The sequence below is a fragment of the Micromesistius poutassou genome (assembly GCF_964030765.1).
Source record: "Micromesistius poutassou genome assembly, chromosome: 22".
Taxonomy (NCBI): domain Eukaryota; kingdom Metazoa; phylum Chordata; class Actinopteri; order Gadiformes; family Gadidae; genus Micromesistius; species Micromesistius poutassou.
The window spans coordinates 3,954,187-3,978,367 of record NC_140292.1 but is presented as its reverse complement, the minus strand read 5'-3'; the positions used below and the strand labels follow the sequence as shown (position 1 = coordinate 3,978,367).

Genomic DNA, 24,181 nt, shown 5'->3' with positions numbered 1-24,181 from the left:
AAGAAGGAATATCACATTTCCCCGAATTGGATTACCACTGCTGTTACTGTAAGCACCGCTGCGTTGAGTTCAGAGGGACATGGTTTTAAGTGTGGTCGGAAATACTCTGTTTTTATGTGGGATGTACGCAAATAACACCACAAACGCACACACACAGACATACACAGACACTCACACATTTGGATGTGCATGTTAAGGAAACAGCTGAGAGTCCAGTATTTCAGTTTTTTATCGGTGTGGTCTTAACACAGAGTGTCTCGTGAGTTGCCATGGCGATGAATAAGTAATAGGCCGAGAGATGCAGGGGGAACCCTCGAGGTGAGAGGGTGAGAGTGAGGGAGGGAGGGAGGGAGGGACGGCCAAGGTCTTAAATACCATGAATAAACACTTTCCATCACCCCACCACAAGCCAATCACACGGCTGCGCTTTATCTTTCATATTTTATTGGTCAGCCGTGGAGTACTACCACTACCAAGTGTGTGTGTGTGTGTGTGTGTGTGTGTGTGTGTGTGTGCGTGTGTCCACTATTTGTGTGTGTATAAGGGTGAATTGTCTGGTTGTCTTGAATTATTCCATTTCTATAGAGACCAATCCGCCTTGCAACACAAACTGCTACAAAGCTTGTGTGTATTGCAGTACAAGACAAAACTCAGGTTAAATAAGGTTTCTCATATACAATTTTAACCAGCCCAGCTCGCAATGCTGGACAGCTACATGGGACGTTAACACAACAATGCATAAAACATGACGTCCATAGGCTGTTGATTTATTCAGAAGCATTCCTCTCTTACGTAAGCCAAAGAGGCCGAGTTTGTGGTTTGGTCAAATACCGTACTGTAGCTCTCCAGACGCTTATTCTTTTGTCTGGTTGGATCATCAATAATGGACGCCGATGGCAACTGATGCTAGTGTTTCGCTTTCGCTATATGGATTGACCTGCCTGGCTTATAGCCAGCCAAACCAGTCCCCTCAGCTGGATAACCGGTTTGCAAACGCCTGTGTAAATGATTAATGGTCCGTCATTATGAAGTATTTCATCCTGAATACCGTAGGGCATTTGAGGGGACGCTTTCTTATTATTACTTCACATTATTCTACGTATGAATAATGTATAGTCACTCTGCCAGCTTGTTTGGGTTTGGACTTGGAACAAATTGTTCGGATTAACTTGATATTGGGGAACTTTATGTATTCTTCTTGAGCTGGGCCTTTTTGAGACATACCAGCCATACCATAATATACTGTACACCATACACTATATACCAGAGGTATAGTAGTAGCTGCTTATCTTACCTTGAAGCTATAAGAGTGTTCCATTCCAGCTATAGCCTTTTCAGGGTCTATATAAAGTATGGAATCAGGTTAATTAAGCCTCCTACTTAGATACGTGCGTGTGAAGCCACAGACACCTTATCTAACATTGTCCAATACGCACAGCCATTAAAGTACCACACGCACACGCGCACACAGAGCTTACTCCCTTTTAGTTAGAGTCTTAAGCTGGAGAATTATTCATAAACTGCATAGCCTTTTGGAATTTTCTCTCTCATGTCTGTCAGCAGAGCGCTCGCTGTCCAGAAGGCAACGTTCGATTACACAGGAGATTTGCTAGACTTTTTCCTGGAGGTATTTAGATGTGTGCTTAGGCTCCCACTTGTTTCCCTGCTTCGACTTCTGCAAACTTGGCACGATGCTTCCACGCCTGAGGTCGGATACCTACCCTCCTTCACTCTCGCAGTTTACACAATGCTATTTATATGTGCATGATCAGATATTTATCGTGTGGATAAATGCTGTGCTCTGCAAACTCTGCTTGTTTTGCACTACTTGTGAGTCCTGGATGCCCTTCATCTGTACTGTGTTGTTATTGTAGGGGCTCAAGAGAGTTTTAATGACGTCTGATGTGTCATTGAACCTTTGAAATGGAGGGAAACGCAGTCTCACCCCCATTGCAAAACCCAACCAAAAACAAATAAGTCAAGACGTATGACCACATATGTGTTGACACATACTACTTAAAATGATCAGCAAAACATAGTTGAGTATGTTTGGTTTATTATCGTCCTGAAATGAATTGTAAGAGAACACTTGGAGACTCCTTTCAATACAAATCTTCAGATTTTTTAGCTTAGCGGAATAAACAGATGTTGAGAATTCAGCAAATGTAGAATTTAACAATATCATATAACACCATTCTAATGTGTGTGTGTGTGTGTCTGTCTCTGTCTATGTCTCTCTCTCGGTCTCTCTCTCTCTCTGTCTCTCGCTCTCTCTCAGGCGGAATGTGACCTTGAGAAAGGCCTGGAGATGAGGAAATGGGTCCTGTCTGGTATCCTGGCCAGCGAGGAGACATACCTCAGTCACCTGGAGGCCCTCCTTCTGGTGAGACCACAGACTGTTTATTCTCTTATTATTTTTAATTCTATTAAGTCCATTAGTGGCCCATCACAGTCATCAAGCCTCAGTTCCTGCTGCTTGGCTTCTGCTTAAACAGCTTTGTGGAATTACCCAATGGAATACCTCACTTGATACCTTGTTTGAACTTTAATTCAATGTCCATGAGGACAGGATATACTGTAAGTTATTTTTTCGTCCCTACTTCCATAATAGATCCCCTATTCTACCCCTTCTCTTGTCTAGTATGTCCCTATACTCTGACCCCTGGTTCCATGGCCAAATCCCACACCAGTCCTTAAGAAGTCCCTAAGAAGTCCCTAAGAAATAGTGAACAAAAACATGAACTATTTATAGTTAATGATTCATCTGCTTTTTTCTCTTAAATGTGTATTTCAAACGTCAGGTCTCTGTCTAACCACGCATTTTATCTGTCAATATTGTATCATGTCCCATACCATATACGTTTCTTATGACTGAGACCTGACTAAGGGGGTTAACGTTCCTCTTATTGTTAACACCCCCCTCTTAATTTCTCTTACTTTAACCTACCCAGCGAGGAGAGGTGATGGACTTGATCATAAATGTTCTCCTCTCTCGTCCCTACTCTCTCCGCAGAGAAGTCTGATTATGTCGTTTGATTTTACACCGTTTTGGAATGAGGCCAGTCACTCTAAGGGTCTCACACTTCACTAAGTGCTTTCACTGGCTCCTGCTCTCACTAACTCGAAATTAATGGATGTTTGTGTGTCCACAAAGCTTTCTAAGGTTTTAAAGCTCCCCTTTCGTGTCCTCTCCGTGAGTCCACTGATCCTATTATCCTATTCCCGTGTTTCTTTTTTTCTAACTGTCGACTGCTGGTGTTTTTCCGAGATGCCTTCATAGCCTCTTCTAAACCCTGTCCCTCTGAGCTTTAACAGTGACACCAGGATTGACAATTGTAACGATAACTGCCGGCCTATCCTGGGTCCATGGTACCCTCAAGGATCACAATGCATCATCATAATACACAGTGCTAGCTCAATACCCCATTCATCAGGAGACACAGAACAGCAAACGCATGCTTCGTTCATGTGTTGAAAGCATCTCATGGTGAAAAGTTAGCAGGATGTTAAAAATGCTAAATTTAGATATTACTCCAATATCATCAACAATAACACTAACAACTCCAGGTCCCGGTTTATTGTAATTCATTCAGTGGCCCCCTCAAAATCCCAGTTGTCATCACTGACAACCTCGCTGATTTGGTGTAAGGGCTTTCTTAAAGGCTAACCAACGTGAACAATGACACCTGAGTAAACTACAACTGTACGTTTTCGAATAATATTATAATGGCAAAACTGCAAAACAAACTAATAATCGGTCATTTGTATATGTTGGGCCAGCCCTATATTTTTAAATGTGCAATTGCAGCAAAAACTTCAGTGGATATGAACCCAAAGTAACCCCACAGCACACACAGGTAACCTCTTTGCTGCCTGTTCCCTCAGCCCATGAAGCCTCTGAAGGCTGCGGCCACCACCTCCCAGCCCGTGCTGACGGTGGCCCAGATCGAGACCATCTTCTTCAAAGTGCCTGAGCTCTACGAAATCCATAAGGAGTTCTACGACAGCCTACTGCCCCGGGTTCAGCAGTGGAGCCACCACCAGAGGGTTGGGGACCTCTTTCAGAAACAGGTACGTGTGTGTGTGTGTGTGTGTGTGTGTGTGTGTGTGTGTGTGTGTGTGTGTGTGTGTGTGTGTGTGTGTGTGTGTGTGTGTGTGTGTGTGTGTGTGTGTGTGTTCCAGCCAGCCAGTTATTTTCCTGGTGTTCCACAAGGATAAGTCCTTGGTCCCCTTTTGTTTCCCTATCTACATCCATCCCTTTGGCTGTGTAGAGGTTGACATGCATGAACAGCTCAGAGGATACCAATGATGCTCACCCAGCTCCCTTGGTGACCAGGAGATATAATTAATCTTGGCGGCCCTACTGTTCACTTTTCCCATTTTCCCTACAACTTTCCACCTCAAAAAAACTTTGGATCACTGAATATACGTCCTCAGCACCAGCTGCAGAGCAGTTATGCAATGCCTTTCATAAACTCCACGCAGTACTGCTGCAATGCAGTTTACATGGAAATACCCATGTCTGAAGTAGTAGCGCCAGTATGCAGTGAGAAAGCCCTACGTAGAACACCTTGGCAAGTACATTGTTGGATTTTTGGCTGCATTTAGCTTTATGATGACAAATATAACCCACCAAGATATTTATAATCATGTCCCCTCGTAGTCCCCAAGAACTAACTAAAAATAAAAAACAAGTCCAGTCTGCAGTGTCCATTCAAGGGTAGGTTTTTAAAACTAAAATCACAATGGTGTAACTCTTGGTGGTAAATGTGGGGAAAGAACGCACCAGAGAAGGATCCCAGTTTCATATTTTGCTCGCCAAGCTTTTTCCTCAGAATTTTGGACAAAAACATTCCATCATGAGCAATTTCTATGGATCACCAATCTGTCGAACAGCAGTGGACCTCACTTGAGGAGGAAGTCTCTTTCCGGATCCACTTAACCACTACAAGCCTCACTGGACTACACTACAGACAACAGTGAACATTCTCCCGAGTCGTCTTACCTCTATGGAGTCTGTAGCCAGGGATAACTTTTAACATCTAACAGTAGTGGGGTCCCCCATCAAAACGCTCCGAACCCAAAACCCATAACCCAAAACCCAGTCTCTTTTGTACCGGCTCAATGACCTCAAAAATTGCGAGTTCTGAAAGTGAATGCTAAACATGAACGTGTGCTCATGCACGTGTGCTCATGCAACGGTTACTCTCTTCAACTCACTAGTTTGACGTTGTCTCTTGGATCTCAAACGCTTTTGTCCCACTCTAACTAAATTGTTCCACAGTTCTCTTCTGGGGAGATAGACAGCAGGGCTGCTAGGCGCACTCTGACTGGTAGTGTATATATCCTCTGCTAGGATTGTGTGTGTATATATATATATATATATATATATATATATATATATATATATTCAGCCCAGGCAGCCTCACTTCCAACTGGTTTATTCCTCATCCCCACTATCATGCGGTCCTCGCTAGCTGCTATGGTAACCACCTGCCTCCTGGGAGCATCGCCACGCCAACAGCGTGTTGTTTCCTTAGTCGCCCACTGACGCTTGTTTCCATTGTTGTGTGTGTGTGTGTGTGTGTGCGTGTGTGTGTGTGTGTGTGCGTGCGTGATTGCGTGCGTGCGTCTCGGTTATGTAACACTCATATTATCTCTGCCATCCTGGCTTCAGTTACTCTGCAATTATTTTCACAAATCAGATTTAATCTCAAATGCGGCTGAACAGGGCGTTTCTCTTTCTCTCGCTTCATGCTTGTTTTTCAAACAATCATGTTGCTCGATCGTGAATCTGTGAGCATGTAATTGGCTCATTTACAGCGAACAAAAACTCGGCCAGACTTGAAAAACAGTAAAAAAAAAGTGTCTTTACAGTGTCTGTAAAGCTTTCAAATCAACACCGTGCAGACTGACCACTGTAGAAATAAAGCTTCTGAAAGCTTTGTTTGCTCGTGGGTTTTCGGTTCAATATCTCCGGAAAGAAACAGCAATTTTTTTTTTTTAACTCTGCCTGCTTCAGTTTCTGGTTTCCAGCCTAGACTCTGAACCTTAACAAAGCATAAAACACAGTAGAACCGCTGGATCTGAGATAAACATCATTATTGCAAGTTAATGTGTGACCGCAAAATCATTGTAGTTGTTTGTGGTGACCCTCCATAACGCCGCGTGTCCTCCTCCTGCTCTCTCTCGCCGTGCGCCAGGCCAGCCAGCTGGGAGTGTACCGCGCCTTCGTGGACAACTACGAGCTGGCCGTGGAGACGGCGGAGAAGTGCGGCCAGGCCAACACGCAGTTTGCTGAAATCTCTGAGGTGAGATTTTTGAAAGTTATGTAACACTTGGGCCGCAGTGGAAGCTTTCACCTGAGTGCTTGTTTCATCGTGTACAACCAAGGTTTGTCGGTTTATAATGATGTCCTGCACTGCACAAGTGTTAATCGCTGTGGTTATGTAACAACATGTAGATATTGATGAGATCGGCGTCCTAAGTGAAGTTCTTAAGGTTGCATTCTATCAGTCTTTCTCGGTTTCAGCCAATGATGAATTAAGTCAGTTCTCTCACTGTCTCTTGTTTTTAACACTAAATCTTTTACCTATAATAGTGCTGTTTGAGGAGCGAACAATGAGCCAACTCTTACTTCCCATGGATATGATAGTGTTAATGAACCAGGGCCTGTAGTCAAGACCTCTCTGAGAGATGTAACTTGGTCCTCATCCTATTTTTACGGTGGCATTGAGGTGACATTGCATGTTCAAATGATCAGAGAATGTGCCAACATTTCTTGAATTAATCAATAATGACGAAGCTGCTTTCAGGCGGTTTTCCCTGCAGTATTGCAAAATCTGTAGGGAATTGCACTCTTGCACATTATTTGGATTTGGTTGTTCGCGTCTGAGAGAGGGTTGTGCTTCTCTGACACTTATGTATCAATAATACACATACATAGCATTTTTCTTTGAACATACCACAATGGCAGAATTCAATTGTTGGTCTTCTTTTACTGTATTTTATAGGGTTTTTTTCAAATTTGAACCTATACGCTTAGAATACTCTGACTACTGTTGTGGATTTAGTGGGCAAATACTTTGGTTTATGGACTAAAAGTATAAGTTACAGGCACTCATTTAAAAATGGTGAATCCAAAACCTCATGAATTTACGCTTTAACGATCTCCTAGCCAGTAATCAATCCCGAATGGAGCTCATATCAAACTTCTATTACGACTCATTACATTATATTCCCTCTCTCTTTTTTTTACGAGGATAATAAATATACTAACGTGGCCATGTAGGCCTGATTTGAAACGGGATATCCATCACACGCTGGCGGCCATGTTAATGACGCTCCGAGCGGGATGCTGATGGCGGCGGAGAACAGCTGACGATGGCGCTCTCCAATCTGTACCCTGTACACGATCGTGGCTACAGCGAATCCATAATACCAGCAGTCCCCTTTTTTTACTACTGCCTTAATCACTGTGAACTCTGGTCTACTTACGTGCTCGTTAATTGACCGTTCCCAATGCACACGGGCACACGGGCTGTGTTGATGAGGTGTGCATACAAAATAGAGGCTTTCCAGCTCTCCCCTCACTGCGTTACAGTCAGGGTTAGTTTTTAATGTCAAGTGTGCGCTAGCCAGCATGCGGCCCGCAAGCCTGCGGGCCTGTGGTCTTTTCATACTTCTGCATAGGGATGGTCATGAATATGACCATCATAAATATGGATATGGTCATTAATATATACATAAATGTATGCCTTTTTGGTGGACGCGTGCACTGTCGGTGCCGTGCTCTACCAGAAGGGAATCAAACCCCTAACCCAATCGGGTTTAGTGCCTTGGTCTACCAGTATTAACTGAAGTCTGCCCTGACACAGTGTCGAGGGCAGGCTCAACAGTGGGGAATCAAACCCGTAACCCTGGCCGTGTTGATGCCTTGCTCTACCGGTAGAGCGGGACAGGATCGCTGTCACCCTGTCATGAACTGCTTTTAAGTGATGGTTTGAACTGAAATGTGTTTACCCTGCGTGCTCCTCCTCCTCCCGTGATCCTCCACAGAACCTGAAGGTGAGGAGCAACAAAGAATGCAAGGACCAGTCTGCCAAGAATTCCCTGGAGAGTAAGTCCCTCCATTTCCCACGTTCTTCAATATTATGAATTCAGGGGTCTTAACAGCCACGTTGTGTGGAGAATATGTTCCTTGAAAATGCATTTAATGCAATTTAAATACCTAGATGTAGACTGCTATTATTCATTTTTTACTCTTAATTAAATAATTGTTTCATTGTTTCTCCAAAGCGTTGCTGTATAAGCCAGTGGATCGAGTCACACGCAGCACACTGGTCCTCCATGTGAGTATGACCAAGCAGCATGACGTCATTCGCTCCATCCATCATGGTGATATCCGTTCATAGAGAGGCTCATAAGTTCAGATTTGATCCTCATTTTGCTGATTGATTTACCATTTGTACCGCTTTGAAACCAAAGATTGGACATGATACCATAATAAAACATACATGGTTTACTGCTGCCTAGTAATGTGGATATTCACTATAGTTTCACTGCAAATACAAATAGTGTGTGTGTGTGTGTGTGTGTGTGTGTGTGTGTGTGTGTGTGTGTGTGTGTGTGTGTGTGTGTGTGTGTGTGTGTGTGTGTGTGTGTGTGTGTGTGTGTGTGTGTGTGTTTGTGCTTGTGCTTGCAGGACCTGCTGAAACACACGCCAGCAAGTCACCCGGACCACCCCTTGCTGCAGGACGCGCTGCGCATCTCCCAGAACTTCCTGTCCAGCATCAACGAGGAGAGCACCCCTCGACGGCAGTCCATGACCGTCAAGAAGGGCGAGGTGAGCGCCTCACTCATGTAACATTCATTCATTCATTCATTCATTCATTCATTCAGTACGTCTACCCACTGCCATTTACTGGTACTACAGACACAGGTCATTAAGGAACTGGGCGGGGTTAGGCATCTTGCTCATGGTTGCGTATATGTTTATATGCTTTGGACCTTGGGGATCAAACCTAGTACCCTTTATTCCTAGTATCTGGTAGCTGGGAGCTGGAACCCGAGACACCTTAGCCACCCTAGCTTAGCCACTATGCTACCTTCCCTGTGTCCTTCATGTGTTTCATCGGTTTCTCATCGTGTGCCTGCAAAATATTACCTTTTTTGTGACTCAGGCCACAAGGATTCTAAAAAACGGTATTATCAACACTACATTTTTCCACAATGTCCTTGGTTTCACCTACCCTTTGTGTTATAACTACCCCGACACCACTACCTTAATCACCTCACTGGCTAACACGTGACCTTGAAGTCCCGACCAATGAAATGCCTCGGTGGATGAGAGAACCCCATGCATAGGGCTTTGGAACACGTGCCAAGGCCTTATATGGTCATGACAGAATCCCTGTAGCCCAGTCTTTTTGGGAGCTGCTCCGCTGTTTATCCTCTAATGGTAAACTGTGCGTCAGTCAAGCCTTAGTCACACACACACACGGGTGCACACAGGCACGCACTCACTCACTCATGCATGCATGCACGCACACACACACACACACACACAACACACACACACACACACACACACACACACACACACAGATAGATATGTGCATGCTCACTCTTTCTCACTGTGTGCAGACACACACACTTGCCCTGAATGGATGCGTGTTGATTGATAGCTCGCGGGACGGAACTGTACATAATGCTTTGTAATGTGCCACCGGTCCGCTCTGATTGGCAGATCCCTACTTAATTATTCATGAAGGGAGAGATCATCATTAACCCCACATAGACATAATATATTCTCTATGTGTCACCATTCCTTCTCTTGTGTTGCTTTCTTGTCTCTCACAAACGGTTCTCTCCTCAACATGTACACACACATAGACACACACATAGACACACACACACACACACACACACACACACACACACACACACACACACACACACACACACACACACACACACACACACACAGAGATAGATAGTAACTGAGTTGATAATAGTGCAAAGCATCTGTTCTTAAGGTTTTGAGTCTTCAAGTCTCAAGTCTGCACACATAGAAAACAGAACAACCATGCATATACTGCATAGGACAACAATACATGTACTGCATATGACAACCATGCATGTGCTGCTTGTATCCGCTCCTACTGTATGCAGCGCAGGGCCTGCTATGCAGTGGACCATGACTGCTGACAGAGCACAGATCCTCACGCTACAAGCACACGGTCTATATATAGATTATATCGTTTTCTCCTCTTTTCTGTTCATGCCTTCGTGCACACACTCAGCCAAGGTTCTTTGAGGAGCTGGTCAATATTTAATTGGTACTTGGTGCAGACCGTGTGTGTGTGTGGGGGGGGGGGGGGGGGGGGGGTGGGGGTTGCTGCCTCTGTGCGTGTGCTCTGCTGGTCTCATTGAGGATGGTTTCTTTTCTCAATGGAGATGTGATCAGACCACAAACTGTATCAAATATGGACGTTTTGTCTGGGACCTCACCCATTGGTGTCAGTGGGGCTGCCAAGTTAGTTTTTCTGTTTGTTTGGAAGGGGGGGGGCGTAATTTTTGCAGAAAGGTGTGGGCTTTGGCAAGGCGGCGAGGAGAACATCCAGGCAGAGCTAACCGCTAAGACCCGCCCACCTACCAAGCAAACATCTTTTTACCATCTGGGACGAGACCGCGAACATTTGCGATTATTTCAATACTTACCTTATGTTATGTAAAGCATAACACTGTGTTGAATAGACTTACTTAGTTTCCACATGAAGAAAACGGTTAGCAATAGACATACACCAGGTTTATTTTGTTGTACAAAATATGTGATATTCATGCTTTCAGATAATTGTAATAGGTCCGTTCCCCACAGTACAATGTAACCGTCTCCCCTCACTTTAAGATGAATTGAGTTTCAAGTAAATTACAGAGTGTAGCGATGACCATACTACACTCCACCTTGGTGGATGCCACACTCCCCCTAGATGGCTTTTACTGGCTGCCTCCACGCAGCATCATGTTGTTGAAAGCCGGTTTATTGTAGACTTTGCAGACAATGATGGAGATGGTGCTCAATTCTGCCATGTAGGTTATCTCCCTGTGTGTGTGTGTGGTATTGGCTGGTTCAACCTGTGCACTTTAATTGCTCAATGTACAACAGGCTTGCTTATGGGATTTATTGGGATCATTTAAGGATATTAAGTCTTTTTTATCACAGCCCTACCATAGAGTCTGCTGTATCTCCGTGTGTGATTCAATCATTTAGCAGAGAGCCAATTCATATACATGTCATTTAGGAGAGGGTAGCGCTCATGGCATCTTGCTCACGAATGCCTGCAGGCTGCAGACATTAGGGATCAAACAGAGTTCCTGCAGCTACTTCTCTATCCTGCCCCTGAGACAATGCTTCTCTTGGTTCAAACCCCACTGTTTTTTTTGTTGTTATTCTTAATCATCAGGCGATGAATTCAAGCAGTGACGGGTGTTTATGAACGGGCTAAGGGGCTAAGCCCTCCCTGTCCTGTGGAAGCCTGGAAATCCAGACCCACATCTAGAAAGCTGTAGGGTCTGGCAACGAGTAATGAAAATGGCCCAACTCCAGGGGCGGAACCAAGCATGCATTTGAAAATATGACTGCACTAAATTGGATAACACTACGACCAATCAGAAGAATACAAGGGGTGATGTATCCAGACCAGCGGAGCCAACCAATAGATAAGACTTGCCATATACGATCAGTAAAACAGCAACGCTTTTGGCCCGAATATATCAGATACACTGATGTGATTGGTTAATCTTCTGGGTTTGGGAAATCGGGAGTGAGTATATTGCTCATTCCCAGAGTGACTCGCTGAGGAAATTCAAATTGTGCTCTTGCGAGAATCTGGATTTCCAGGGTAGTCCTATGGCAGAATAGACAGAGGAATGACATGCATGGAAACTGATTCTTTGTTTTTGGTGAAATAAAGAGCAACCAACGTTTGTCATTAAATGATCACAGTCGACCAAGTAGGTTGATCATCATGATTCCCTCGGAAATTATATATGGATTAACAATGAACAGGTGTCAATTGATTTACTAGTGTGACATATTACATATATTATGTATGTGTATTATATCTTGTGTTCGTTGGAGCTTAACTTGCTCAGCCTAGCCTTGCTCTAGCATACAACCCATAGACGACAAAACTAACCAGAAAGAAGAGAAAGAATAGACCTCTGAATGTGGAGCAGTGTGTTAACGTGGCAGGAGGAATGCAAATACCATTTAAAGGAGCATGTCCTTCTGGGGGTATTGGCAACAGAGTGTTTACACCGGATATTTTCACTTGAGATGCCCGTTATTAAAATGGCTTGATGGATCCAATGAAACCCTAGACATTGTTGTTCAGCTGAAAACAATGACTTTGTTCAATATATTATGTTAACATATCCTTGGCATTACTGAAAAGACAACTCTTTTGTATGGGGAGGGACACTAGAGATTGAGCCCAAGGGAGCGTCAATAATTTACAAACACGCAATTTAATAAAACATAAATTCACCCAAGAATGAATATGAATATAAATGAATATAAATAATTTCACTGCCTCTATGATACTTCATATTGGGCGATGCATTGTTGGCTTGTGGGAGGGAAGTCAAACTAAAAAGGCCGGGGGCTATGCTGTCAATCTCTGCAATTCACAAGAGCTCAATGATTTAATGATAAACCTGTTTGCATCTCAGAAGGCTCTCCACTGTGGCCTATTCCATAGCTCAACTGTCAGTATACGACAACAATCATTATATCACTGCCCCCTTTTGGTCAAATACTATACCACATGCTAAAACGCTCACGTGATGTAAGCTTTCAAAGGGGGCATTTTTGTACATTCTGCCATCAATGATGTACAACAATGCCCACAAAACCACTATTCTCCGATGTGTTTGCGGGACTGAATCCCTAAACGCTGTGTGTGCTGATGAGCTCGTGGTCTGTGGCGTCTGTAGAACCGGCAGCTGCTGAAGGACGGCTTCATGGTGGAGCTGGTGGAGGGAGCCAGGAAGCTCCGCCACGTGTTCCTCTTCACGGACCTCCTACTGTGCGCCAAGCTGAAGAAACAACTGGGAGGGTGAGGACTCCGGGACGCTCTGCCTCATGCCATCATGTCATTTTTGCTCCCAGTTGGGACAGTTGTTTCTCCAGAAGGGCGACAAAAAGCGAATGCTGAACATGACATCAAACCAATCGAGTTATATATTTTTTGTTAAATGTATTGCCATCGTCAACATTAGTATTCTTTCTCTATTTCTCTGCCTCTCTGCCTTCTTCACTCATCGTTTTGTACGACTTAATTTACATAATGTATCAGTTGTCTCCCTCTACCCCCTCCCTGTTTTGCATAACTTACAGTAAAATACAGCAGTACACTGTCTCTCTCTCTCCCTCTCACTCTCCCTCCCTCTCCCTCTCCCTCCCTCCATCCCTCTAAAACAGTAAAAGTCATTAGTTTGACAGTAAATGATACATCCTTCTCTCTATGACACACTCGCGCACGCACGCACGCACAGTTAACAGTCCTCAGTATGACAGTGAACGTTACATCTCTGTCTCCGTGTCACTCCCCCCCCCCCCCCCCCCCCAACAGTAAGAGCCAGCAGTACGACAGTAAGTGGTACATCCCTCTGTCCGAGCTGAGCTTCCAGGGGCCCGAGGAGTCCGAGCCCCTCACCATCCCCCAGGTGCCCGATGAGGAGCTGGACGCCATGAAGGTGAAGATCTCCCACCTGCGCAGCGAGATCCAGCGGGAGAAGGTGGGTAACATGAGACCGGCCGCTCGCTCACAGACACAGAGACACGGAAAGCAGGCACAAATGTGTGAACACAGAAACCACGGAGACGGCTTTTACAGCTTGATCAAGGGCAGGTAGTCCACAGTAAACAAACAGAAACAAAGATAATCACTTCTTATCTATATAATATCCCCATATATTAGGTATTCATTATGGGGGGTCTTTGTTCATTGAAATGAGATGTTATGGATCTTCAGATATGAAATGAAGCTAGATCAGTTAACCTAGAGTAGTTGGAGGCTTTTTCCAGTGTTTGTGTTGCACACATACACACACGCACACATGCACACAAGCACAGGCACACGCGCGCGCACACACACACACACACACACACACACACACACACACACACACACACACACACACACACACACACACATATACATATACACACACACACACACACACACACACACACACACACACACACACACACACAGGCACTTCCTCACACTCTATCACTTACTCACTCACTAAGTCACTCTCCACTCAATCACACACACACACACACACACACACACACACACACACACACACACACACACACACACATCTTATTCCCCTGCGGTGTGTGTGGTTCCAGAGAGCCAACAAGGGTTCCAAGGTGATCGAGCGTCTGAGGAAGAAGCTGTCGGAGCAGGAGTCCATGCTGCTGCTGACCTCCCCCAGCATGGCTCTGAGGGCGCACAACCGGAGCGGCAAGGTCAGAGGGCGCCCGCACACTTCCTGCTGGATGATGATGTTAGACCTGTCTGATTTGAATAGACCCACACACTTCCTGTCTGGTTTTAATAGGCCCACACAGTTCCTGTTGATAATAGGCCCACACACTTCCTGTTGATAATAGACCCACACACTTCCTGTTGATGATAATAGACCCACACACTTCCTGTTGATGATAATAGACCCACACACTTCCTGTTGATGATAATAGACCCACACACTTCCTGTCTGATTTTAATAGACCCACGCACTTCCTGTCTGATTTTAATAGATTTGTAGTCTTGCAGTCTCGCACACTTCCTGTTGAGGATGATGATGATGATGATGTTAATACTAAATAGACATATTACCAAGTTTAATAGATTATCCTTTTAAATGGCGTGTGTGTGTGTGTGTGTGTGTGTGTGTGTGTGTGTGTGTGTGTGTGTGTGTGTGTGTGTGTGTGTGTGTGTGTGTGTGTGTGTGTGTGTGTGTGTGTGTGTGTGTCCTTGAGTTTCAGTAGTGGCTTAATCAATCAGTCCATTTACTTCAGTTAACTGTGTTTTGTCTGTTCCAGAGTTACATTTTCCTGATTTCGTCCGACTATGAACGTGCGGAATGGAAGGAGATGATTAAAGAGCAACAGAAGAAATGTAAGATTTAAATTAATTATTTTATTTTATTTATTTATTGCATCGTGAGTCGTTTTCCTTCATGGATGAGGTTGTCGGAATTCTGTGTTGCTGAGAACAATAAAAAGAAGAAGAAAATCATTTTGCCACACATATTATTAAATCCACAAAATTCTGCCACAGAGGTGGTATTACTCTTTGTTTTATTTTGATCTCCTTCTAACCTCTCGAAAATAAACAGATTAATTGGTTGAAATAAACCAAAACCAAATCTCAGTATCATTTACAAAATATTAGTTCTCACTTCTTTGGAAAGTATAAAATAAATAAATAAATTATTATTCTGATAAAAATGGATGATTATAGAGTGCTGGCATCGTGACAGTATGGATGTAGTTTTTTTCATTGATAATATATCATAGTATTATTACAGTCTGCTGAAATCGGTGAACGTATGAATGTCGTGCTTTCAATCACAATATGTCATAGTATAAGTGTGTGACCGTATGGACGTTGTGTTGATCCTTCCAGGTTTGAAGAGCTTCTCTCTGACCTCCATGGAGCTGCAGATGCTGACCAACTCGTGTGTGAAGCTGCAGACCGTCCACAGCATACCGCTCACTATCAACAAGGAAGGTGAGGACAGCATGCACACCTCTATACAGTATATAATTATTATTTATACAGTACATTACGGTACCAGGGGGATCTTTATACAGTATATTACGGTACCATGGGGATCAACACAGTATATTACAGTACCAGAGGGATCTATACAGTATATTACTGTACCATGGGGATCTATATACAGTATATTACTGTACCATGGGGATCTATATACAGTATATTTCTGTACCATGGGGATCTATATACAGTATTACTGTACCAGTGGGATCTATACAGTATATTACGGTACCAGGGGATATATACAGTATATTACGATACCAGGGGGATTTACACAGTATATTACGGTACCAGGGCGATCTTTATACAGTGTATTACTGTACCAGGGCGATCTATACAGTATATTACTGTACCATGGGGATCTATATACAGTATATTACTGTACCAGGGGGATCTATACATTATATTACTGTACCATGGGATCTATTTACAGTGTATTACTGTACCGGGGGATCTATACAGTATATTTCTGTACCATGGGGATCTATATACAGTATATTACTGTACCAGGGGGATCTATACAGTATATTACGATACCAGGGGGATTTACACAGTATATTATGGTACCAGGGGGATCTTTATACAGTATATTACTGTACCAGGTGCATCTATACAGTATATTATTGTTCCAGGGGGATCTTTATATAGGTTATTATCACAGTACCAAGCAGATATATTGACAGTATAGTAGAGTACCAGGGGTTGTATCACAGTACCATGTGGATCTATATACAGTATATTACAGTACCAGGGGGTATATCATAGTACCGGGTGGATCTACATAGTGTATTAAAGTACCAGGTGAATCTATATACAGTATATTACGGTACCAGGGTGTATATCACAGTACAATGTGGATCTATACACAGTATGTTAAAATACCAGGGTGGATCTACACAGTATATTACAGCACAGTATATTACAGCACCAGGTCCTTACATTTATGAATTGACTCCCAAACACCTTTTCCTGGCCACAGCTTTTACAGTAAAGGTCCCCTTGGACATTCTCACAGAAGCTCTTCCTCTCTGTTTCCCCTCACTGAGGAACCCTGTTCTATCTTGTTTCGGGGAAGTTGGCACTGTGGCTGTATAGATTGGATTGAAAAACCTATTTACACTGGCGCAGTTATCTACCGTCTACACATGGTTCAGTGTGGGATTGTTCATCATAAATTGTTAATTGCTACAGCTACTGCTTATTCACCATACTCTGCTCTGACAATAGGCCTTCTTAATAGTTCCGTCAGTGTTTTGCAATTATGTCGAGAATTAAAAGATTTGGAGATAAAATATTTTGGAATGAGCTGATGAGCTGTTTGTACATTTTCTTGTGTGTGTGTGTGTGTGTGTGTGTGTGTTATTGTGTGCGTGCTTGTGTGTGTCTATTATTGTTTGTGTGTGTGTGTGTGTGTGTGTGTGTGTTATTGTGTGTTCCTCCAGAGGATGAATGCCCTGGACTCCACGGCTTCCTGAATGTAATCGTCCACTCGGCCTCCGGCCTCAAACAGAGCCAAAGTGAGTCACACGCCGACCCCATCACATCAGCTGATAGATAAGGAGACCAACGCAGTGTCAGATATATCAGTGTGGGAGCCGTACCTCATACAATGGGACAACCAAGGTCTGCCAATTAGAATTATTACTAATTCAATTATCAGTGATAATCATAATAACAGAAAACATCCTGTTGTAACTGCTGGTCCATGTGGCATTCTGTTCATTCATTCATTGTGTATATTGTTTCTCTTTCTTCGGACAAATGTACTTATTGTCAGTCTCTTTGGATAAAAGCGGTCGGCTAGATACTTAATTTAAATATAAATGTAAAGTTGAATGTAAATGTAATTGTGTATCTGCTAGATCTCTACTGCACATTGGAGGTGGATTCCTTCGGCTTCTTCCTCAACAAAGCAAAGACCAGAGTGTACCGCTACACCACCGAGCCCAAATGGAACGAGGTCAGACGTCACCCGCCGCTCAGACTGGGATACGCTTTTGACTTCTGAGCGTGTTTCTTTAAATATAAACATCGACGTCCCCCTCGTACGTTAATCTCCACGGTAACAAGCTGGTCTTTCATCCAGGAGTTTGAGATAGATCTGGAGGGCTCCCAGACCCTGAGGTTGCTGTGCTACGAGAAGAGCTACAACAAGACGAGGCAGAACAAAGACGACTGGGAGAGCGCCGACCACATCATTGGGAAAGGACAGATCGCGGTATGGCATAACATCACCACCACCTCCCTCTCTCCCTCTCCCTCTCCCTCTCCCTCTCCCTCTCTCTCACCTTCTCTCTCTCCCTCTCTTTCACCCTCTCCCTCTCTCTCCCTCTCTCAACGCCACCATGAGTCATAATGTCTGAAATGCTGTTATGTCACTTAGCATGCGATCCAGATTATGATTGAAAGGGGTTGATTTGTGTGTGTGTGTGTGTGTGTGTGTGTGTGTGTGTGTGTGTGTGTGTGTGTGTGTGTGTGTGTGTGTGTGTGTGTGTGTGTGTGTGTGTGTGTGTGTGTGTGTGTGTGTGTCTTAAGGCTTTCAGCTGATTTGATGAATTAGCCTGATGGATGTGAAACGGATTATACTGTTACATGTTGGTAGCACTGTCTTAGGGGTAAAGGCTATAAACCGCAACAAATTGACATATTGTTTATGAGTATTATATTATAAAATAGGCCTTTATTGTGGCCTGTATTGGGATATTTCCTTTTAATTTATACCGTAAAAGGTTTGTCTCTCAGTGGAAGAGGACTGAAAAAAACAGACACAACAAATATAGTTATCTGTCTGCCCATGCTGTTCATTCATATCTATCACCTTCTTAACCCCAACCCTTACCTGGCTTGAGTCATAGGTTGAGGAAAATGTATCATAATCATAATAATAAATATACACTGATAATTTATGTAAAAATATTGTGGCAACAATAATTATTTGTTCTTTATCAATACATTTACTGATTTTCTGGTTTTCTTATTTTACCACGTGCACAGTTATCCCTCTCAAGCATTGTAACCAAATTCTCTTCTATGTTGCGGCTGTGCTTTTTCCAGCTTGACCCCCAGTCGCTGCAAGGCAAGGACTGGCAACGGACGGTCATTCCTATGAATGGGGTGAGTCTACACCACACCACACTGACCTGTCCAGAATATCTGTTCTTATCTCTCATATGGTAAGATTACCATAAGCAACTAAACAACTGCGACCAGACTTGAGCATGTGCCACCCACTACACTCCTGTCCATACCTGGATAGGGCTATCTCTGTGTTCCTCCTCAAGGTGTCTTCCCTTGGATTCTGGGAGTTTTTCTGTGACTTACTGTGTGTTCACACCGCACTTTGTCCCATTTCGCCTATTTGCGCGAATAGGCGAATGTTGCCGCGCGACAAATCATAATCTGTCGCTGTGCATTTTTGTGTGCATTCGCGGGGCGAATTTTTTTTTTGCCTGGCAACGGTCATTCATGCCAATTCATTCTCATCAACCATGGCCGAGATGTGTGTCTGTACCTGTTGTGGAAGAGGGAGAGCCCGTCGTTTATGGGTTAATAATATAATCCGGAGGCGCACACCGCTTTGTGCCGTGATATTATATATATCGTATATATTATATGATATAGATATTTATATATTATATGTAGATATAGAGCGGGAGTCGCAAACGGCAACAATCACTTTCTCCTCCAAGCTGCGGTTCACTGAACGGTTGAACGGTGATTGGCTGTTTTACGTTACTTCACCCAGGGAGTGAACGCTGATTGGCTGTTTCAACGCGAATGCCGCGAAGAAGTTGAAATATTTTAACTTTATTCGCGGGGCGAATTATTCGCGGCGCGAATCCACGTGAACGCGCTCGCCGTTCACGTGGAAAAATTTCGCGCTGTCAATCAAATCTTGTCGCGCGTATCGGCGAAAAAAAAATTCGCCCGATTCGCGTCTCCACGTTCACTTAACATTGAAACGTGTCGCGGGGCGAAGTGCGGTGTGAACACACCTTAATAGTTGGCTAAGAGTCCAAGTCAAGCCTTCCGGTGCAAGTCTTTCGGTCTCAAGTCCTTGGAGGCTATTACGAGTCAAGTCTTTATGACTTGACTTTTGCTAAAGTCATCACGCTCAGCCTCAGTGTCTGCTACCGTAACGTTTGGGATTTTGATGTTACAAAGATATTTGTATTGGACATTCAACATATATCCTTGATCCATAATAAAGCAATCTAAAGCAGGAAACGAAAGGGACACTCAGCAGTGAAAGTCCTAGTGGGTCTAGCGGTATTAACCGATGGGCTGTGGAAATGACAGTGTCAAACAGGTCTCCAGAGAGACTTGAGTCTCAAGGGTTCAAATCTCGGATAAGTCAAGGCTCACATCTCTGCCTAGTAATGAGCGAATAATGAGATCCACTTCCGGTGACGCTTGAACTAACTTTGCTGTAGCTAGAAAGCATGTAGGACCACAATGAAATGAATATAAAATGATCCTCTACTAATGGTCCTCTACCCTGTCGTCTACCCTCACCCCTCACCATTGACGTATTGGAGGAAAATAAACAAAAGTTCCCAAGAATTACATACAGGAGCATTTTTTGTAGTTTTGAATTCATTGTAGTATCACCCATACACAATAAAGTGTTTTAGATCCCCTTGTATTTGGCGACCCCCAGCGGCGACAGAGAGAACACCAGCCTCCACAGCGGCAACATGTTGGGTTAATGATCCCAACCAGTAGAAAACAAAAGTCCTGACCGACAGCTCACCCCTACAATTGATTCAAATGCATCTGGATTTCCTGAAGAACCCTAAAAAGCTGCGCTGGGTCTCGTGTTTACATCTCTCCGTCTCTCTCTCTCTCAGATCGAGGTCAAGCTCTCAATGAAGTTCACCAGCCGGGAGTTCAGTCTGAAGCGCATGCCGTCGCGGAGACCCATGGGTGTGTTTGGAGTCAAGATCTCCACGGTGACCAAGTGAGTCTGGGCTAATGTGGTCTGAAGTTCACAGGAGGGGTGCCATGCACCGCGCCACCCAAACTGTTTTCTCGAGGGCTGCCAGCACAGCTGCGTTGCCATGGAGAAACGCAGCTTGACCGCGTTCCCCTGATGTAGGACTCTTCATGCCAGCTAGTTTTCAGTTGAAAATAAGTAACGTGAAGGAGATTTACGGTGATGGGGCGCCAAGACCAGGCGAGAGACGTTCAGGGAGATGAGACCACTTTGCCGATGATTTAGGCTTGTCCGGGGACAGAAAGAGGATTATTTCTAGATTAATACCATGATATACAATATATAATAATGCAATACCCGTTCCCCTCCTCAGTCGGTGGCAAGTGCAAATTGAATAAGTCGCTCACTCTAACATGTGTGTCGGATATTGCCTCTGCATCCCATGACCTATATCCCTGTGTGCGTCCAGACGGGAGCGCTCCAAGGTGCCCTACATAGTCCGTCAGTGCCTGGAGGAGATCGAGAGGAGGGGCATGGAGGAGGTGGGCATCTACCGGGTGTCTGGCGTGGCCACCGACATCCAGAATCTGAAGGCCGCCTTCGACACCAGTGAGTCCGACGCCTTGTTTATGTCCTCTTCGTCGGGCACATTAACGGACAGCCCGGTAAAAGGAGATTAGCTTGCCCCCCCCCCTGTTTTTTTTTATATGACGGTTTTCCCTACAACAGACCACAAGGACGTGTCGGTGATGATGAGTGAGATGGATGTGAACGCCATCGCCGGCACGCTGAAGCTGTACTTCAGGGAGCTGCCCGAGCCCCTCTTCACTGACGACCTCTATCCCAACTTTGCAGGAGGCATCAGTAAGTCCCGGGACGTGGGTATTGGTCACCATGGTGAAGAAGCCATTGGAAATCAATGAGTGGATCAAAATGTTGCCAGCGGTTGATGAACCGCGTTACGGCATTTGTCCGTTTTTATCGACCGCAAGACAAGGAAAGCACATTGCCTCATTGCCGGAAAAATGTGAAAGAGGCTGTTTTCGTGTAAATTTGTTATGGATTTGTAGGGAGAGGTATCATAGGTTTCAAAATCAAGTATGCAACTTAAACGTCATACATACGTTATACTTGATTGCCTCCCTACATACTAGTGTTCAAAAGAATAGAAATGTTCGGTGGCAAGAGACAATAACCGAATAACCAGGAGACAATAACCAAAGAGAGAATATTTGTGCCTCCCCTCAATATATGTCTCGGCCGTTAGTAAACGGCTCACAGAAAGTACAAAATAGGAACATTTGTTTGGGTAGTAGGAGGGATTGGAGTGGACCATCCAATCACAGCAGCCTCTCCTAGACTAACTGTGTTCCAGTGTTATATGTTGGTTAACCCGCCCTTGTGTCTGCCTGCAGCCCTGTCTGATAGTGTTGCCAAAGAGAGCTGCATGCTCAACCTTCTGCTATCGCTACCTGAGCCCAATCTGGTCACCTTCCTCTTCCTGCTGGACCACCTCAAGAGGTACGACTGCCTTTCCCCTCATTTCCATCCAGTCTCTCTCTAAATCGCTCTAAAGCGTGAATGTGCGTATCAACGGGTGATGTTTACCTACAGGGTGGCAGAGAAGGAGTGCGTGAACAAGATGTCTCTCCACAACCTGGCCACAGTGTTCGGGCCCACCCTGTTGAGGCCGTCTGAGAAGGACAGCAAGATCCCCACCAACCCCACTCAGCCAATCAGCATGGGCGACAGCTGGTCCCTGGAAGTGATGTCACAGGTGAGACCAATGTAGCTTACAGTTTCTTCTCAGATGATGCTGTTGTTAATGGCCCATGGTTTCAATTGTTCCATGGGTTGCATAAACCTAATCAAATATTAATGGTTAAATGTGAGAAAATCATTGTTGACCAATCATGGATTACTGGTTTTGCAATTCAGTTTATTTTCTAATGTGTTCCTTCAGGTCCAGGTGCTGCTCTACTTCCTCCAACTAGAAACCATCCCCACACCGGACAGTAAACGGCAGAGCATCCTATTCTCCACCGAAGTGTAGGGCCAAACTGTCTCCTCTCTCCGATATTTCTGAGTATGAAGGAGTGAAAAATGGACGTTTGGCTCAAACTGAGCCTCTTATAGTATATATATATCTATATGTATATAGATATATATACATATAGATATATATATATATATATATATATATATATATATACATATATATATGTGTGGGTGTGGGTGTTGTTTTAGTAAAGTATGTTTTTTAAATTGCAAGACTAGATTATGTGATCCGATCTTGTTGCTCCACGGGCAAAGGGGTGGGGGTGTGTGGGGGTGTCATAACCACAAGAGGGCACCATTCGGCCAGGAGTGTCCCCCTGTCCGTCCCCCTCTCCCCCCACCGACCCCACCCTCAGCTTAGGTCCTCCTCCTGAGAAACACTCAGTACTGTACATCACAGCCAATACTTAGTTTGATACTCTGTACCTCCAGTGAAGACGTTTGGATCTGCCTTTTCCCCCCACCTCACTTACGTACGTCTCTCTTCGTCGCCTCCGCTATTGACCTTTACTGGGTGTTACACCGGTGTGTTCGATGCATTCACAATTTGCTCCTTCCAAACAAAACATTGTTCCTGAGAAGTTTAGGCCTCTCTATCCATTTTTTTGTTGGGAGACCTTATGGACCATACCGCAAAAGCTTTAATGCAATGTACACAAGTGCATCTGCAATCCTAATTTGACGTGTGAATAAGTGATATTAAGTTATTTATGGGAATCAACCACAGAGTTATACCACAGAGTCTGATCTTCATCTTCATCGCAAAGAGCCTAGATTCTGTATTGACAAGTTGCTGGTTCAGGCCTTTTGCAGGTGTTCGCACTGTTCTCTCGTTGTTGTCAATGGTTAAGAGGCGATGAGATGGACCTGTGCTACCTGTGGAAGTCCTGCGCAGTCCATTACAGTAGTAGGGGAATGAGTCAGAACATAATGAGTTTTTAATACACTAGAATCAGACAGCCTTTTCCTTGTATATTTGGATACTGTAGAATCTGCCTTTTCAATGTATATTCTAGTTGGATGATCATCAAATCAAGTGTTCTAATTTTTATTAATGTCCAAATGATAAGTTATGTATGATTGAGAAGTTTCTGATTAGCTCATATTTTGTATTTTAAATATATTTTGGACAATATACTATGTTTTAATAATACATTATTTAAGAGCACCACTGGAATCCAAACTTTTGAAATATAAAAATGTTTACAGTGTAAGCAAACAAAGAACAGAGGATTAAGGACTTGAATAACAAATTGATGAAGCAATACAACAAAACAATATAAACACACATGACGAACACACTGCAGTTAGACCACCTGCAATAACA

The 24,181-nt window shown here is 44.0% G+C and overlaps 1 protein-coding gene across 1 annotated transcript in view; it reads left to right on the top strand.

Moving 5' to 3' along the window:
- The window catches only part of bcr (BCR activator of RhoGEF and GTPase), a gene marked incomplete at its 3' end in the record, with an annotated part of 55,564 nt that extends 32,715 nt beyond the window's left edge, over nt 1-22,849 (top strand). Inside the window, exons 3-23 of the mRNA XM_084486359.1 lie at nt 2,279-2,383; nt 3,886-4,071; nt 6,204-6,311; nt 8,059-8,119; nt 8,299-8,351; nt 8,705-8,845; nt 13,000-13,121; nt 13,638-13,803; nt 14,426-14,545; nt 15,122-15,197; nt 15,708-15,812; nt 17,303-17,377; nt 17,723-17,820; nt 17,947-18,078; nt 18,915-18,974; nt 20,711-20,820; nt 21,266-21,405; nt 21,526-21,660; nt 22,212-22,317; nt 22,411-22,573; nt 22,760-22,849. Coding sequence (XP_084342485.1) covers nt 2,279-2,383; nt 3,886-4,071; nt 6,204-6,311; nt 8,059-8,119; nt 8,299-8,351; nt 8,705-8,845; nt 13,000-13,121; nt 13,638-13,803; nt 14,426-14,545; nt 15,122-15,197; nt 15,708-15,812; nt 17,303-17,377; nt 17,723-17,820; nt 17,947-18,078; nt 18,915-18,974; nt 20,711-20,820; nt 21,266-21,405; nt 21,526-21,660; nt 22,212-22,317; nt 22,411-22,573; nt 22,760-22,849 — 2,352 coding nt within the window. The remainder of the gene's footprint in view (nt 1-2,278; nt 2,384-3,885; nt 4,072-6,203; nt 6,312-8,058; nt 8,120-8,298; nt 8,352-8,704; nt 8,846-12,999; nt 13,122-13,637; nt 13,804-14,425; nt 14,546-15,121; nt 15,198-15,707; nt 15,813-17,302; nt 17,378-17,722; nt 17,821-17,946; nt 18,079-18,914; nt 18,975-20,710; nt 20,821-21,265; nt 21,406-21,525; nt 21,661-22,211; nt 22,318-22,410; nt 22,574-22,759) is intronic.
- Between the last annotated feature and the right edge of the window lie 1,332 nt (nt 22,850-24,181).